The sequence below is a fragment of the Epinephelus fuscoguttatus genome, linkage group LG14 (genome assembly GCF_011397635.1).
Source record: "Epinephelus fuscoguttatus linkage group LG14, E.fuscoguttatus.final_Chr_v1".
Classification (NCBI taxonomy): domain Eukaryota; kingdom Metazoa; phylum Chordata; class Actinopteri; order Perciformes; family Serranidae; genus Epinephelus; species Epinephelus fuscoguttatus.
Window position 1 is genome coordinate 18,489,436 of NC_064765.1, and position 13,403 is coordinate 18,502,838.

General features: G+C 42.7%; 2 protein-coding genes across 6 annotated transcripts in view; one reads left to right on the forward strand and one right to left on the reverse strand.

Moving 5' to 3' along the window:
- wdr25 (WD repeat domain 25) overlaps positions 1-13,403 on the forward strand; it is a 62,472-nt gene that overhangs the window by 23,628 nt on the left and 25,441 nt on the right. The window contains exons 5-7 of one of the 2 annotated variants that reach the window (XR_007450853.1): positions 1,221-1,391; positions 2,021-2,161; positions 5,035-6,503. Coding sequence is in view for 1 of the 2 variants with exons in the window: in XM_049595416.1 (XP_049451373.1) it covers positions 1,221-1,391; positions 2,021-2,161; positions 5,035-5,256 (534 nt within the window). In the remaining variant the exon portion in view is untranslated. Of the gene's footprint in view, positions 1-1,220; positions 1,392-2,020; positions 2,162-5,034; positions 6,994-13,403 lie in introns of those variants that run through there. The other variant, XM_049595416.1, reaches the window with a different exon arrangement.
- Positions 7,934-13,403, reverse strand: part of LOC125900430 (brain-enriched guanylate kinase-associated protein) — a 91,166-nt gene continuing 85,696 nt past the window's right edge. For all 4 annotated transcript variants that reach the window (XM_049595410.1, XM_049595409.1, XM_049595411.1 and 1 more), the window contains one exon: positions 7,934-13,340. In XM_049595410.1, the coding sequence (XP_049451367.1) occupies positions 11,799-13,340 (1,542 nt within the window). In that variant the 3' untranslated portion in view covers positions 7,934-11,798. The remainder of the gene's footprint in view (positions 13,341-13,403) is intronic.

The following is a 13,403-nucleotide window of genomic DNA, read 5'->3' on the forward strand; positions in this document are numbered from 1 at the left end:
AGCAGAGCAGCATTAGCAGAAACACTGTGATCAACTGTCACAAATACTTTGGTATGAGATCACAAAGTGAGGAAAAGGAGGGACTGAGTATTTAAAAGCAGAGATCACTGACACATTGCACTGCTGTTATCATTTTGTCTTCCCACCGTAAAGATGATCTATGCAACCTTAAGTGTCATATTTGCTGAAACTGTCACTATATTCTGAAAAAGTATATGAGACAGCCTGTCAAAAAAAACATGTCCCTCCTCCCCTCTGACTGCCTCTAACGGCATTTGCTACAATCAGACCATGCAGCAACGACCAATCAGAGCAGAGAAGTCTCTATCCCAGCTGTCAATCATGTCAATGGCTCAGTGAATTGCAGTCAAACTAGGCAGTACTGATCAAATATGAATCAAGATTCTGTCAATGCATTGCCTATTTCTCGCCTCAGATGTTTTCAAAACATATTTTAGTGTACTGTTTAGCTGTAAAATGAGAAAGTTGGTCCGGCTCGTGGGTGGTGCTTGGTACTTTGGTCCACTGATTTCAACATAGTGGCCGGGTCGCCAACTTTCTTATTTTACAGCTAAACAGTACACTAAAATATTTTTATGAAAACATTTGAGGCAAGAAATGGGCAATGCAGTAACAGAATCTCTGATTGGTTGTTGGTCGATTGATCATGTGCAGTTAGGCCATTAGAAATGCTACAAGGCAGTAGAGTAAGCAGAGGAGTATGATTTTTTTTCTGTCTCATTTAGTGCTGTGTGAATATAGTGACAGTTTCAGCAAATATGAAAAAAGTTATTAGTTATGTGTATATATATGTATATATATATATATATATATATTTTTTTTTTTAGTACGTTACCAGCTGTAAAAGCGTAGGTCCAGATGTTTCCCTCCGTCAAGTAAATTGCTCTTCTGAGATGAGTGCCATGAAGGTTATTGTGTATTCAAACTAGAAGAGCTGTAAAAGCATCATGGGATGGCTTCAGCACTGATTCTAACTAAATTAACTATTATTAAATTTGGTATTAATATCTACTTGAGATTTTTCACATAGTAACACCTCCCATTATGTTGAAGATTAAAGAGAATTTCTTTGTGTTTTTACCATGAATTTTAAAGGGCTTGATGCTAATCTGTGTGTGTGTTTGTGTCGGGGTACTTGTGTGTGTGTGTGTGTGTGTGTGTGTGTGTGTGTGTGTGTGTGTGTGCACGCGTGATTCCAGGTGGTGAAAGCGTACAAAGCAGGGATCCAGCAGACCTTGGACATCCTGTTTCTGAGAGGTGGTGTGGACTTCATAACAAGCTCAGACTGCGTGAGCAGAGACTCTGCAGACCGCACCCTCATCGCCTGGGACTACCAGACCACAGCCAAGGTCTCCAACCAGATTTACCAGGTTAGAAAAGCAGTGTGTGAATGAGAAAACCTCACCCCTGAATGAATATAGTTCTAACTTCCCTATGGTGTTAAAATTATTGGCTAAAAGTCTTAAAAGCAGCTTCAATTCAGAAAAGGAAATTATATTTCTCATTAAAATACATTCCTGAAAATGTGTTAACTCCCTGATGTGAAACTAGTTGTAATTAGGTATGTTAAACTGGCATATTTTGACAGTGCTGAAGGAAGTGCCGCTCGACTGAATGCCACCTATTCTAAAAATGTGTTTTTAATAACTTCTGTGCTGTGTGTGTCCTTGAGTCAGTGTTTCTGCAGTTGAATCGAGAGTTTATTTTACAAAGCAGGAAGTCTTTGAAGTCTTGTAAATTCTTCATACTGTTAATATGTAGGATGGCCAAAATAACAGGTACAGTGTAGAATATAATACACAAACTGGCCTCAGAAACAAACATAGTAGATTGATTGCTTTATGAATGAAGCTTTTCTGTTACTTGTCCACCTGCTGCACATCTAAATGACACTCTAGTTGACATGCAGCTGACTTCATGGTTAGCAACAGCAAGAAAATGTCAAATGATGAATTAATTTCCCCTACGGATTTTGTCCCTCCACTCATTTGGCCACCAGGAGCGGTACACGTGCCCCAGCCTGGCTCTCCACCCACTGGAGGAGTCCTTTGTTGCCCAGACTAATGGGGACTACATTGCAGTGTTCTCCTCCCAGCAGCCCTATAGAATGAACAAGAGGCGGCGATACGAAGGACACAAGGTCAGTAACGACTGTGGCCTCGGGGGTGGGGGCAGGGCGGGTCGGGGGGGTAACGCAGGCCTGATCAATACAGAATGTACATGCACACAAACAACTTCAGCAACATCCCACATGCACACAAAGCAAAAAGACATCAGAATAAACCTATGCACACACACGGAGATGCTCATCATAACCTGCACAACACATAGTTGACATGTACCACAGATCCATAGCATGCTTTCCTCCACAGCACCCTCCCCCAAAACAAACACACTAAGCACAATACAATATTTCCACTGAGGGAGGCAAACAGAGCAGAATATGGCTGGCAAATATTACTGAAAGCATGTCGAGCTGCCGCCGTGGTGTCTGTTTGTTGAACCAAGAAAAATCCAGAGATGGACAGGAAACAAATTGGTATCTCACATTCCAGTGCTGGTTTTTTTTCCCTCCTTTGTTGATGGCCCTGAGTTGCAAAACACAACATTTTAAATCAACAAAACATAAAATGCAACATTCCAGAAAACACAAAGACATTTCATCTCTGAACTTTTTTCATGTTTTCTGTATTATATACCACTTTGAAGCCAACACTTCTAACAGAGTAAATGTCCCAGCAACAAATGAGTGTATCACACAACCTTTATTATAAATACTTAATTGCGGCCTTTGTTGATCAAAAAACAAAGGATAGGTTCAGAGAATCCTCATGTTTCCATGTGTATATCAACAGAGTTAGTGGTTACTGTAAACATTCCTCCTGAGTCCTGTCCATACTGATCCTTAACAGATTAAATAAGTTTCTTATGTAATGTAACGTAAGAGATAAGGGACAAAATACACCTATCAGCCAAAACATTAAAACCCCAGGTAGGTGAAGTGAATAGCATCAATCATCTCCTTACAGTATAATGTTCTGCTGGGAAACATGGGCTCTGGCATCATTGTGGAAGTCACTTGACGCACTCCACCCACCAAAACACCATTACCGACTGAGTACACCCTCTCATGGCAGCGGCACTCTTTGATGGCTGTGAGCCAACCCCCCCCAGCAGGACCTTGAACTAGCCACACTGCAAAAACTGCTCAAGAATGGCCGAGGAATGAGACAAAGGGCTTAAGGCATCGACCTGGCCTCAGAAATCCCCAGATCCCAATCATCGGAGCATCTGCAGGACATGCTGGCACCCCAGAGGTACCTTGATACTTGGCTCTGACCTGTCAAGGCATGGACCTCTGAGGGTGTCCTGTAGTGTCTGGCACCAGAATGTAAACAGTGGATCCTTTGAGTCCTGTGGGTTTTGAGAGGGGTACCAGCATGTCCCACAGATGTTCAATTAGACTGGGATCTGGGGAATTCTGAGTCCAGGTCAACGCCTTGAGCCCTTTGTCTTGTTCCTCGGGCCATTCCTGAGCATTGTTTGCAGTGTAGAACAGTGCATTATCCTGCTGGTGAGGCCACTGCCACATGGAGAGACCCACTGCCATGAGGAAAGTGTGCTTGGTCTGACACAGTGTTTGGGTGGATGGAGTTCGTCAAGTGGCATCTACATGAATTGCCAAAACCCAAAGTTTCCACGCAGAGTGGTGCATTTTAATGAGGTAATTGATGTTACTCACTTAGATGCATGTAGCTTCAGCATTCTGGGTTAGACACACCCAGTGGTTATCTATCAAGCTTCAAGTACAGTCTCTGTTTAACCTTCCCTATTTTACACACATACAGTAAACACTACTGTAAAATACTACCAATTATTTTTTTGCGTTCTGTTATCTTGAGATCACTAGTTAATTATTTCATCATTTCAAGAAAACAAGCTGCGTTATCTTGAGATAATCAACCTGTTATCAAGAGAAAACAAAAGGTTGTTTGCCCTTATTAATGTTTATCAGAGGTCAGGTGCACCCTGCCGGCATGCATACATGGCAACTTGACAACTACAGCAACTGATTTAGGCCAAAAATGTCAGATACAAGGAACGCCCACTATTGATCAGCCTGTCAGACTGTACTTCAATCAAGGTTTAACACAGGCAGAGTAATGAATCAGTCATGAATCCTCCCCAACAGTCATGACAGTGATCATGAAGGCTGAAATTAGGCTTGATCAAATGAAGCAGACTTCGTTTAGGTTCTCCATAATCACCCTGTGATATTGATAGTGACAGTTGATCTCATTATCTGGAGAATTTGCCTTTTGTTTTCTGAAGAATCAACGTAAATTAACCAGATATCATGAGAAAATGAGCTTTGTTATCTCGAGAAATAATTGATATGGAATAACTGAATGAGTATATCGTTTATATAGACTTGAAAATATCCTTTAATCTCATGCTTAGTGTCATTTTGTGTCATCCTGCTCTTCCACGCTTGTCAGTTTTGGCTGCAAGCAACAGGCATGGGAAGCCATTTGGATTATAATACAGTTGATGTTTAAATGCAGTAAAGGAGATTGTATTTATTTCTATACAAAGATTGCTCAATAGTGGGGCAGACTATTTAGGATTTAATTTGCCAATTTTACCTTAGTTATGTTACTTTCTTTTGCGCTATGAATATATATTGGTTTGTTAAATGGTATATTTTTTTTCTGGAAATTCAATTGAAAAACAGTTCATAGAGCAAATAATCAGATCTATGGACGTTTCCTTTTATAATACCTTATAGGATTTTAAAAGAAATTCTTATAATAATATTGGTGTAAATGGGCTTCCATACAATTCAGAATGTCTGTTAACCCAGTGAATTAAATTAAACTATCACCTTGCATACATTCAGGGTCATTAAAGTCTGTAATCAGCTGCATCACACTCTGGTTATTACGCTGATGTGAAAAAGGCTCTTGGTGGGAGGTTTATGCATCGTAACTAACATATAGCCTCATGTCCTAGGTGGAGGGATACGCGGTGCACTGTGAGTTTTCTCTGGATGGAACTATCTTGGCATCGGGAAGCTCCACCGGCTCTGCTCACTTCTACGATTACCACAACGCTCGTATGCTGCACACTCTCCACGCTCACAGCCAGCCCTGCCTGTGTGTTTCTCAGCATCCCGTCCTGCCTGCGACCGCGGCCACCTGCGACTGGGCCGGTGAGATCAAGGTCTGGCACTAAAGACTGTGAATGAACAAGTTTTAAAAAGGGGGGGCAAGAGAAGACTGTATTAAACTGAAAGCTCGTGCACATCCATCTTCAAGACTTTATCTCCCATAATCTCTTGGTATAAGATGATAAGAACTTGGCAAAGAAATGCTGGAAGTCAGCAAGTCTACTATCAACTGACGCCTTTGAAAAACATTTTCCTACACTGTGTATCCTGCAAAGCTTTCTCGTTATTTTAACAACCACCCACATCTTCATTCCCGTTCATATGAACTTGCACTGGCACAAGAACAACAGACTCTATTGTGTAAATCCTACTATAAGCATGTTTTTCATATTTGGCCCGTCTCATATTGTTGTAACATCCTGAAAACAGCGAGAGATACACAGCGGAGATAAAAGGAAGTTTCTCTGCAGTTCAAAGAGTGAAGTATTATGAGTTTTATCTTCAGTGGAAGGTGGTGGGAAAGCAGTCTGGATGTGCACACAAACACAAACACAACCTTAATGCTTATATGCTCAGCTTTCCACTCCAAAAACAGCGAGGGACTTCATCACCATGTTCTTGAAGTTTTTGTCAAAACAAAAAGCAAAAAAAATATCTCTTTGGGCATTTTCTAATCAGTAGTGTTTTTCATTTCACATTCTGCATACACATCACTTTTCCTCTATGCCTTTTTGTTCTCACTGCTCTGATATGACATTTTATTTTCACACTGACAGCTTAAAGCATCACAGAGAGACAACCAGAGAACTAAAGAAAATACGCAGACATCTGTCAAAACATTGCCAGGTTCTTCCAAAATCCTGCCAGTCAACAACAGAGCAGTGAAGTGCAGACAGATGCTTGTGATCTTTATTCAGTATCTAGCAGAACAGTCCTTAAAATACACTTTGCTGTTTGGTGCCGAGGGAAATTCTAATGGCTCAGTACTTTTTGTAGCCCCTGTGGTTGTTTATACTGCAGCTAATTATACTTTGGCTGACATTGTTGTTGTAAAGGACCAATAAGCAATTTGTGAAGCCGAATAATAATTGGTATGTGCAAAGTGGCGAAAACTGCTGTTTTTGAGTAATCCCTGTGTGTTTTTACAGCTATAGAATATCATTAATGTTAAAACAATTAGACAGGGTGAAACAATATGACCTCAAAAGGGTGGAAAAGACCAAATAAAGTTTAAGAAAACCTTGGTGAACATTGGAGGGCCTTTTCAGGAAGATGTTGTTGGAGATGGTGTTGTCTCTTTGATGTTCAATGGGTAAGTAACCAAACTTTTAACTGTTATGGTAATGGGTGTCTGCTCAGTATATAAACTGTCACGTTGGGTGTTTAAGGCCTTGTCCACATGAACAAGGGTATATTTGTAATGGTAGCTTTTTTTGTGTTTTGGCCTTTTGTCCACATGCAAACTGTGTTGGTCATTTGATAACACTCTTTTCAGGGTGAAGATGTGTAGAAACTCAATTTTCAATGTTGATGTGTAGACAGGGAAAACAGTTTTTGGCTTGTAACGTCAGTGTGCACCATTGTTTCTTCTTGTGAGGCATCACAAATGAGGTGACATTTCTTGCAATAGTTAACATGGCCAAAGTACTGCTAGTATTAACCTCGCTATCATGACTTTTTACTTGTTTACACACAAATGTACAGTTACTTTTCCATGAAATTGTTGAGTAGCGCCTTTAGAACGCACTACGGAGGTCACTGCTCCAGGTAACCTGCTGGACTGCCAACAGGGTTTTTTTCCCGGGCTTCTGAGTGGCCAACAACATCATCTTCTTCTTCTTCTTTGCATGACTTTAGTGTTGTATGGCCACCTGTTGCTTTGGCATGCTCTTGGCAGCGCTTTCATTGTCCCTCCATCCATTTTCAACCACTTAGCCAAAGCCAGGTCGCAGGACCAGCAGACTGACCTAAGTATTACAGACGTCCCTCTTCCCAGCTACACTGTCCAGCTCCTCCTGGGCGACCCCGAGACGTTCCCGGGCCAGATGAGATATGTAATTCCTCCAGCGTGTTCTGGGTCTTCCCCAGGGCCTCCTACCAGTTGGACGAGCCTGGAACACCTTTAATGGGAGGCACTGAACCACCTCAGCTGACCCCTTTTTAACGGGAAGGAGCAGCGGCTCCCTCCGGATGTCCGAGCTCCTTACCCTATCTCTAAGGCTGAGCCCAGCCACCTTTCAGAGGTAACTCATTTTCGGCTACTTGTATCCGCAACCTCATTCTTTTGGTCACTACCCAGAGCTCATGACCATAGGTGAGGGTTGGGACGTAGATGGACCAGTAAATCGAAAGCTTTGCCTTCCCGCTCAACTCCCTCTTCACCACGACGGCCCGACACAGCACCAGCATTACTGCAGACACTGTGCCAATTCATCTCACGCTCCATTCTACCCTCACTTGTGAACAAGACCTCGAGATACTTGAACTCCCTCACTTGGGGGAGTAACTCACCCCCAACCTGCTTTAATTGTGTTGTTGCATTTTTGTTTGGATGGAGATTTTTTTATATATATATATATCTTCTTGTGTGAATGTGATTTTTTTTTTTTTTTTTTTTAAGAAGGAGGGGGAAAATGCGCTTTCAAAAATACTTCCTTTAGGGAAAATCCATGCCAACATCTCAAAGGTATTTTTAGGATCTTACAATTTCCACTGCCACCGGCACATCTGTGAGTCTGGCAATTTCTAAAAAAAAATCAATAAATAAATAACTCTTCCTATTATGAGATTTAAAAAACCTTTGAAATTTAAACAGAAACTGCTCCTAAACAGAATAAAGATTTTGGTAAAGGCAAAGACAGGCATAACAAATTTACAAAAAAAAAAAAAAAAAAAGACCAAAAAAAGCGGAACTCTTAGTGCCTGCGGCAATACTTCACCAACTAACCTCAGCTCCCTGGCTACAGCTAACCTTTACTACAAGGAGGAGGCTGAAATGGAGGTCAACCATAATCATGCAAATCTTAAAAACAACGGCAGGAATTCAGGATGAGATAAATAAAGCTTAAGCAAGACTTCACATGGCTGAACAACGTAACAAATAGAGAGAAGTGTCTAAAATCATTTGAGGAAGTTGTGACAGAATTTTTACTTGAATCCCAATTGGAATTGTGACAGATGCATCAAGAAGGTCATCTGGATGGAAAAAATCTGGATTTAGAATATATACAAATACACTTTGTTAAGGACTTGCTGAAAGAAAAAACTCCCCCGCACTGTCAACCTTCAAGACATTTTTTAGGCTCTTAAGCTCTTGAAATAAGATATGTCCATGATGCATTTCCCAACACCCATCTTTATTAAGTAAATAAACATACAGCAAAAATATATAACCATGCATCAGACAGACACATATGTTTGACACTTAGACAGCTGGCCTGTTGTTCCTGAAACAGGGCTGGAGGTAGAACAGGACAGAACCGCTTCAGCCTCTTCATTCAGGGTCAAAACATTCGATAAATATAACATCAACTGAAACTGGATAAAAAATAGTCATCATAGTGTAATAACAATTGCGTACGTAGTATCTATATCTCTTTTTATACATTAAGTCCACACAAAAATACCATATATCCTCTCAGTCCTTCTGTACATAGGTTAAATTTAATTCCAAACCTTTTCAGCCTTGTAGATACCTATACATTGTACCAAATAAGAATATGATTGTAGACTTTATATGGCCTGTATGATGCTGTTCCATCTTCTTACAATGCCAAGGTTAAAAAGAAGAGATGCCGTTTTTAAACCATCTTAAAAAAGCCAGTTCGCAGATCTGCAGGAATGGGAGAGGTAGAGGCTTGGCCTTCCAGAAAGATCTATACGCTACCACCCGAGGGCAAAGCTAAGTTCCCGCCATTTAGCTTATCTCTTTCACCATTCCTCTCAGATCTATAGAGCTACGCAGGCAGGAAGAAATCCTTCAAGATCTATCATGCCAAAGGGCGCACAGATGTTGGAACGTTGTCGTTTTGTCCCCATCTACTCCGGTAACAGCAGCAGATGGTAGCATGATTGCGAGGCAGCAGGACAAACCTCTCTGTAACTCTTTATTTAACATAAGGCAGGGGCTTATTAGAATTGTTTGAATTCACCAACAGGACAGCATGTCTTTGCCACTTCCTATGTACGCATATATACACTTTATTTTCACAGTGTTTTCTCTAAAATAGCCTAATTGAGCATGCTGGTTTAAAAACAACACACTGACTGTACATTTTTGTCTTTAATCAGTCGTCTTTCGCCACCTTCTCAGTACACTTTTTGTGCATACCTTGCAGAACCGCCGGCTCGCCTGGAGAATGTTCCAATTAATCTCTCCTGAAAACGAGAACATCCAGCACTTTTTGTTTTGGTTTGCGCAACTAGTGCCAACAGTGTTTAAGAGTTTGTCTGCGGGTTGAAATTTGGCTATGTGTGCCAGATTTTTCAGGCAGGGATTAAGCCTCATGGTGTTTAACTAACTCCACTGAAAAATACCCCCAAAACGGACTTAATCCTTTTCCAAGAAACTGGCTGTGTGTGTGTGTGTGTGTGTGTGTGTGTGTGTGTGTGTGTGTGTATTAACATCTGACAGGAAGAACATACGCTGTAACGGTAGTGTATACATACAGTAACAATACAGCAGATAATACAGTATGTACACAGTTGTAAAGGAGACCATTCTGTCCAATGAACAGGATTAAGGCAATTTCACAAGTGTCCTGGTATGAGGGTAACTACTGTTCAGCCTCATTTCAATACAAAAATAAGAAAAATTCCAGTTAAAAATCTTGCAGTTCTGTTTAATCATTTTTATCACTTTTCAAGGGTTATTTTTCCAACACACAAAATCAGGGATTTTTAATTTCCAATAAACAAGCGGGAAATCTAGCATCATGGAGGGAACTCGCACAATCTAAGGCTCAATCCCAATACACCCCTTGCCCTTACCCCTCTGTTTTGCTGCTCCACATTCATGCGTATGGTGTCCCAATTCTTGCTGGGATAGAGGTGAAGGCTGACCTTCAAACCAGTGGTTCCCAACTGGTGGGTTGTGGTCCAAAAGTGGTTTGGGGGTCCATTCTGAATGGGCCGCAAGTGACTCGCAAACGTGTCAAGTTTGTAAAAAACATGCTTTATTTTGAAGTATAGTGAATTCCCAGCACAGAGCTTTTATTTTGAAGTGCTGTTTCTTGCTGTAGAGTCAGCAACTAATGGACAGGTACTTGACAGGGACAGCAAACTAGCTCGACAACATGGCCAAATGCAAGTATGATACTGAATATATATAACTGGTGGACCTTGAACTAATGACTGAGGACTTTACAATCTGGACCCAGTGGCTGGACCAGTTGGTTCCAGTTGGAACCACATTTCTATGCCTCCCCCCCAGTGGTGCATGACACCAGAAATTTAACTGAAGTCCAGCGGTTGCTGCTCTTGTTACCGCTTCTCTAATATCACTGTAGACTGGCAGGTAAAGAGCACAGGTTGCTAAAGATCACCGCTACTGATAACTTCTTTGATCAATTGACAATGTGATACTTAAGATGTGAACAAATCACGATCATCCTGACAGCCCCAAAAGGCTGCCGATAGCCCCAGCAAGAGAAATCACCACAGCAGAAGACAGCATATTTGCTGTATTACTTGTCGCATTTGTTTATGTAAATGGCAGCATCTGCGACTACTGATCACGTATCAGGGTCCTGAAGGGTTGTCTCATTTCATAGGGGAAAGTTTCAATCGTTACCCCTAGTAACTGTTCCAAGAAGCAAGGTGGCTCTCGAAAGCAAGGGGAAGGGGTAAAAATGAGAAATGGGATTGGGCCTTAATTGACTTGCTATAAACATTACAGCTCAACAGAATAAAATACTCTTTTTAATATCATGTTTAGCCAATTTGGTAATAAAACATCCTTTTTAGCAAGGGGCCCTTAGAGATAATGTCCCTATGAGAAACAGTTTAGCTGGAAATGAGTTTTCTCATCTTATTTATATGCATTATACAGCATGCATTTTGTTTAAGACAAAATAGAGGATGAATAAATCTTCTTAACAGCTTGCAGTCAGCAGGGTCCACTATACATAATGGATAACCTTCCTTCTCCTAAACATGTGTAATTAAGTCACCCATTGTACACGCCTTTTCCCATTATCTATACTGTATATATTAGAGCAGGAATTAATGGTCTCTTGCTGGTTTTACTAACAGTACTGAACACCAAAAAAAGAGCAAATAGCACATAACGTTCATGTAGCCGGGTGGAACTCGGTTTATCCCGATGGCTCTAATTATCATCAGTGTAATTGAAACAAAAACTTAGTGAAGAGCTGGTCTCAGGTAGCTACACCGTATCATGACATACAATAGAAAAAGTGTTGCAGACTGCTTGAAACGTGCCTTGGCTAAGAGATACATAAAACAACAACATGTTAATACCCCATCACACCAAGTATGTGTTTGCTGCAGGGAACTTTTGAGACATACAGTACAGTACAGTTAAGTTAGGAATCATCATCATCATCATCATCATCATGCATAAAATGAAAAGCTCCCATTCCCCCGCTCAGTTCAGCAGCGTGCCGTATAGCTGTGCCTTGGTCAAACTGTCCTTTCTCGTCAGTCCCGTGCTGCCAAATTTTTGGTATCTTGGAGAGGTCTTCTTTGGGAGTGCGGGGCCGACACTGAGAGCGGAGCTGGAGCTTGGGCGGGGCCGGACGCTTGGCCTGGGGCTGGGGTAGTGTTGAAGACTTGAGGCTTCGAGGGAGCTTTGGTGTAAGGACTCAGCCGAGCTGTCTGCACTCAGATTCACATAGTCCTTCTTGACGCTGCTCGCCGCTGTTGCTCCCCCACTGCTTTCCTTCTCTTTAGAGCTCCCTGAGAGGAACAAACTGCACTCGGAGTCCTGACTGTCCTCCTTGGCTCTGTACAGCACAGAAGTTTTCTCCTGCTTACGATGCTCATTCGGCTTCTGGCTGCGGCTGGGCGAAGGAGGACCAACAGCAAAACACTGGTCCAGCACGCGGCTGTGGAAGACGTCATCTCCTTCTTGGAAGCTGCTGTAGAGAGACCCCTTGACCTTATTGGAGGGGCCCATGGCAAAGTGGCGCTCAGAGAAACTGTATGGAGAGACACGCCCTGTGATGTTACGATAGGAAGATGAGAATGTGTTGATGTCTTCCACGCTGAGCTGTCTCCAGCGGCTGCTTAGGTCATCCTCAGGGACCTGGATGTCACCGCGGCTGTCCAGACCTCCTCCACGAGCCTGGCCCAGCCCTGTTGTGGACCCCATGCTGTGAGAGGAAGCCAGGCGTGGGGTGCTGGAATGGTATGGTTCACTGAAGCATGAAGCCGTCCTTGTGTACGATAGTGAGGTGCCCTTCTGCGGGCTCCTGGGGGTCACCATGTGCTGGATGCTAAGGGACTTGGGGAAGCTTGGGCTGTCTTTATCATAAGAGGACATGCTTTTGCGCTCATAGTCCCCACTGCCACCATCTCGCCAGTCCATGTAGAGACCCTGATGGGAAGAGGATAAGGTGCTGCTGGCAGTGCGCCCACAACCACCACCAACTCCTCCCTTCTCGTCCGATGCGAGGCTGAAGCTAGAGTAGGAACTGGAGGCAGGGAGGCTACCAGTGCCGAAGTCATCGTGGTGGTGAAAGGAGGATGGAGGCTCATGGTGGGAGAAACTTCCAGAGTGGTAGGCTTCTTCCTCTGGGTTGCTGTCGGTGGAGTTTTGAGCGTGAAGCTGCAGCAGGCCGGTGCCTTGGAGGTCAACGCTCTGCCTGCGCTCTGTATCCTGCCATCGTTCAGGGCAGTAGAGAGCCGTATCACTACAGTAGAGGTCAGATGATTTATAAGAAATACGGCGGCTCAGGTGATCAGTGCTTCCTGTTCCTGTGAGAAAGTCTCCATCCTGTGGCTGCGGGCTGGGTGAGCGCGTTACAGGGCAACTGCTTCCTGGTTCTGGCTTTTCCAGGACCTTGGCAATTATGGCTGTAGGTACGGCATCGGAGTAATTGGAGTGGCACATTGCTACGGTGGCTCCGCTATCCCGATTCTGTTTCTCAATGTGGGAACTGATGCGCTCCTGGAAATCCACCGGCAGCTAAGACAAGAAAGACAGACATGCAAAGAGACAAAAGAAGCTTGATGAAGATGGGATACTAAA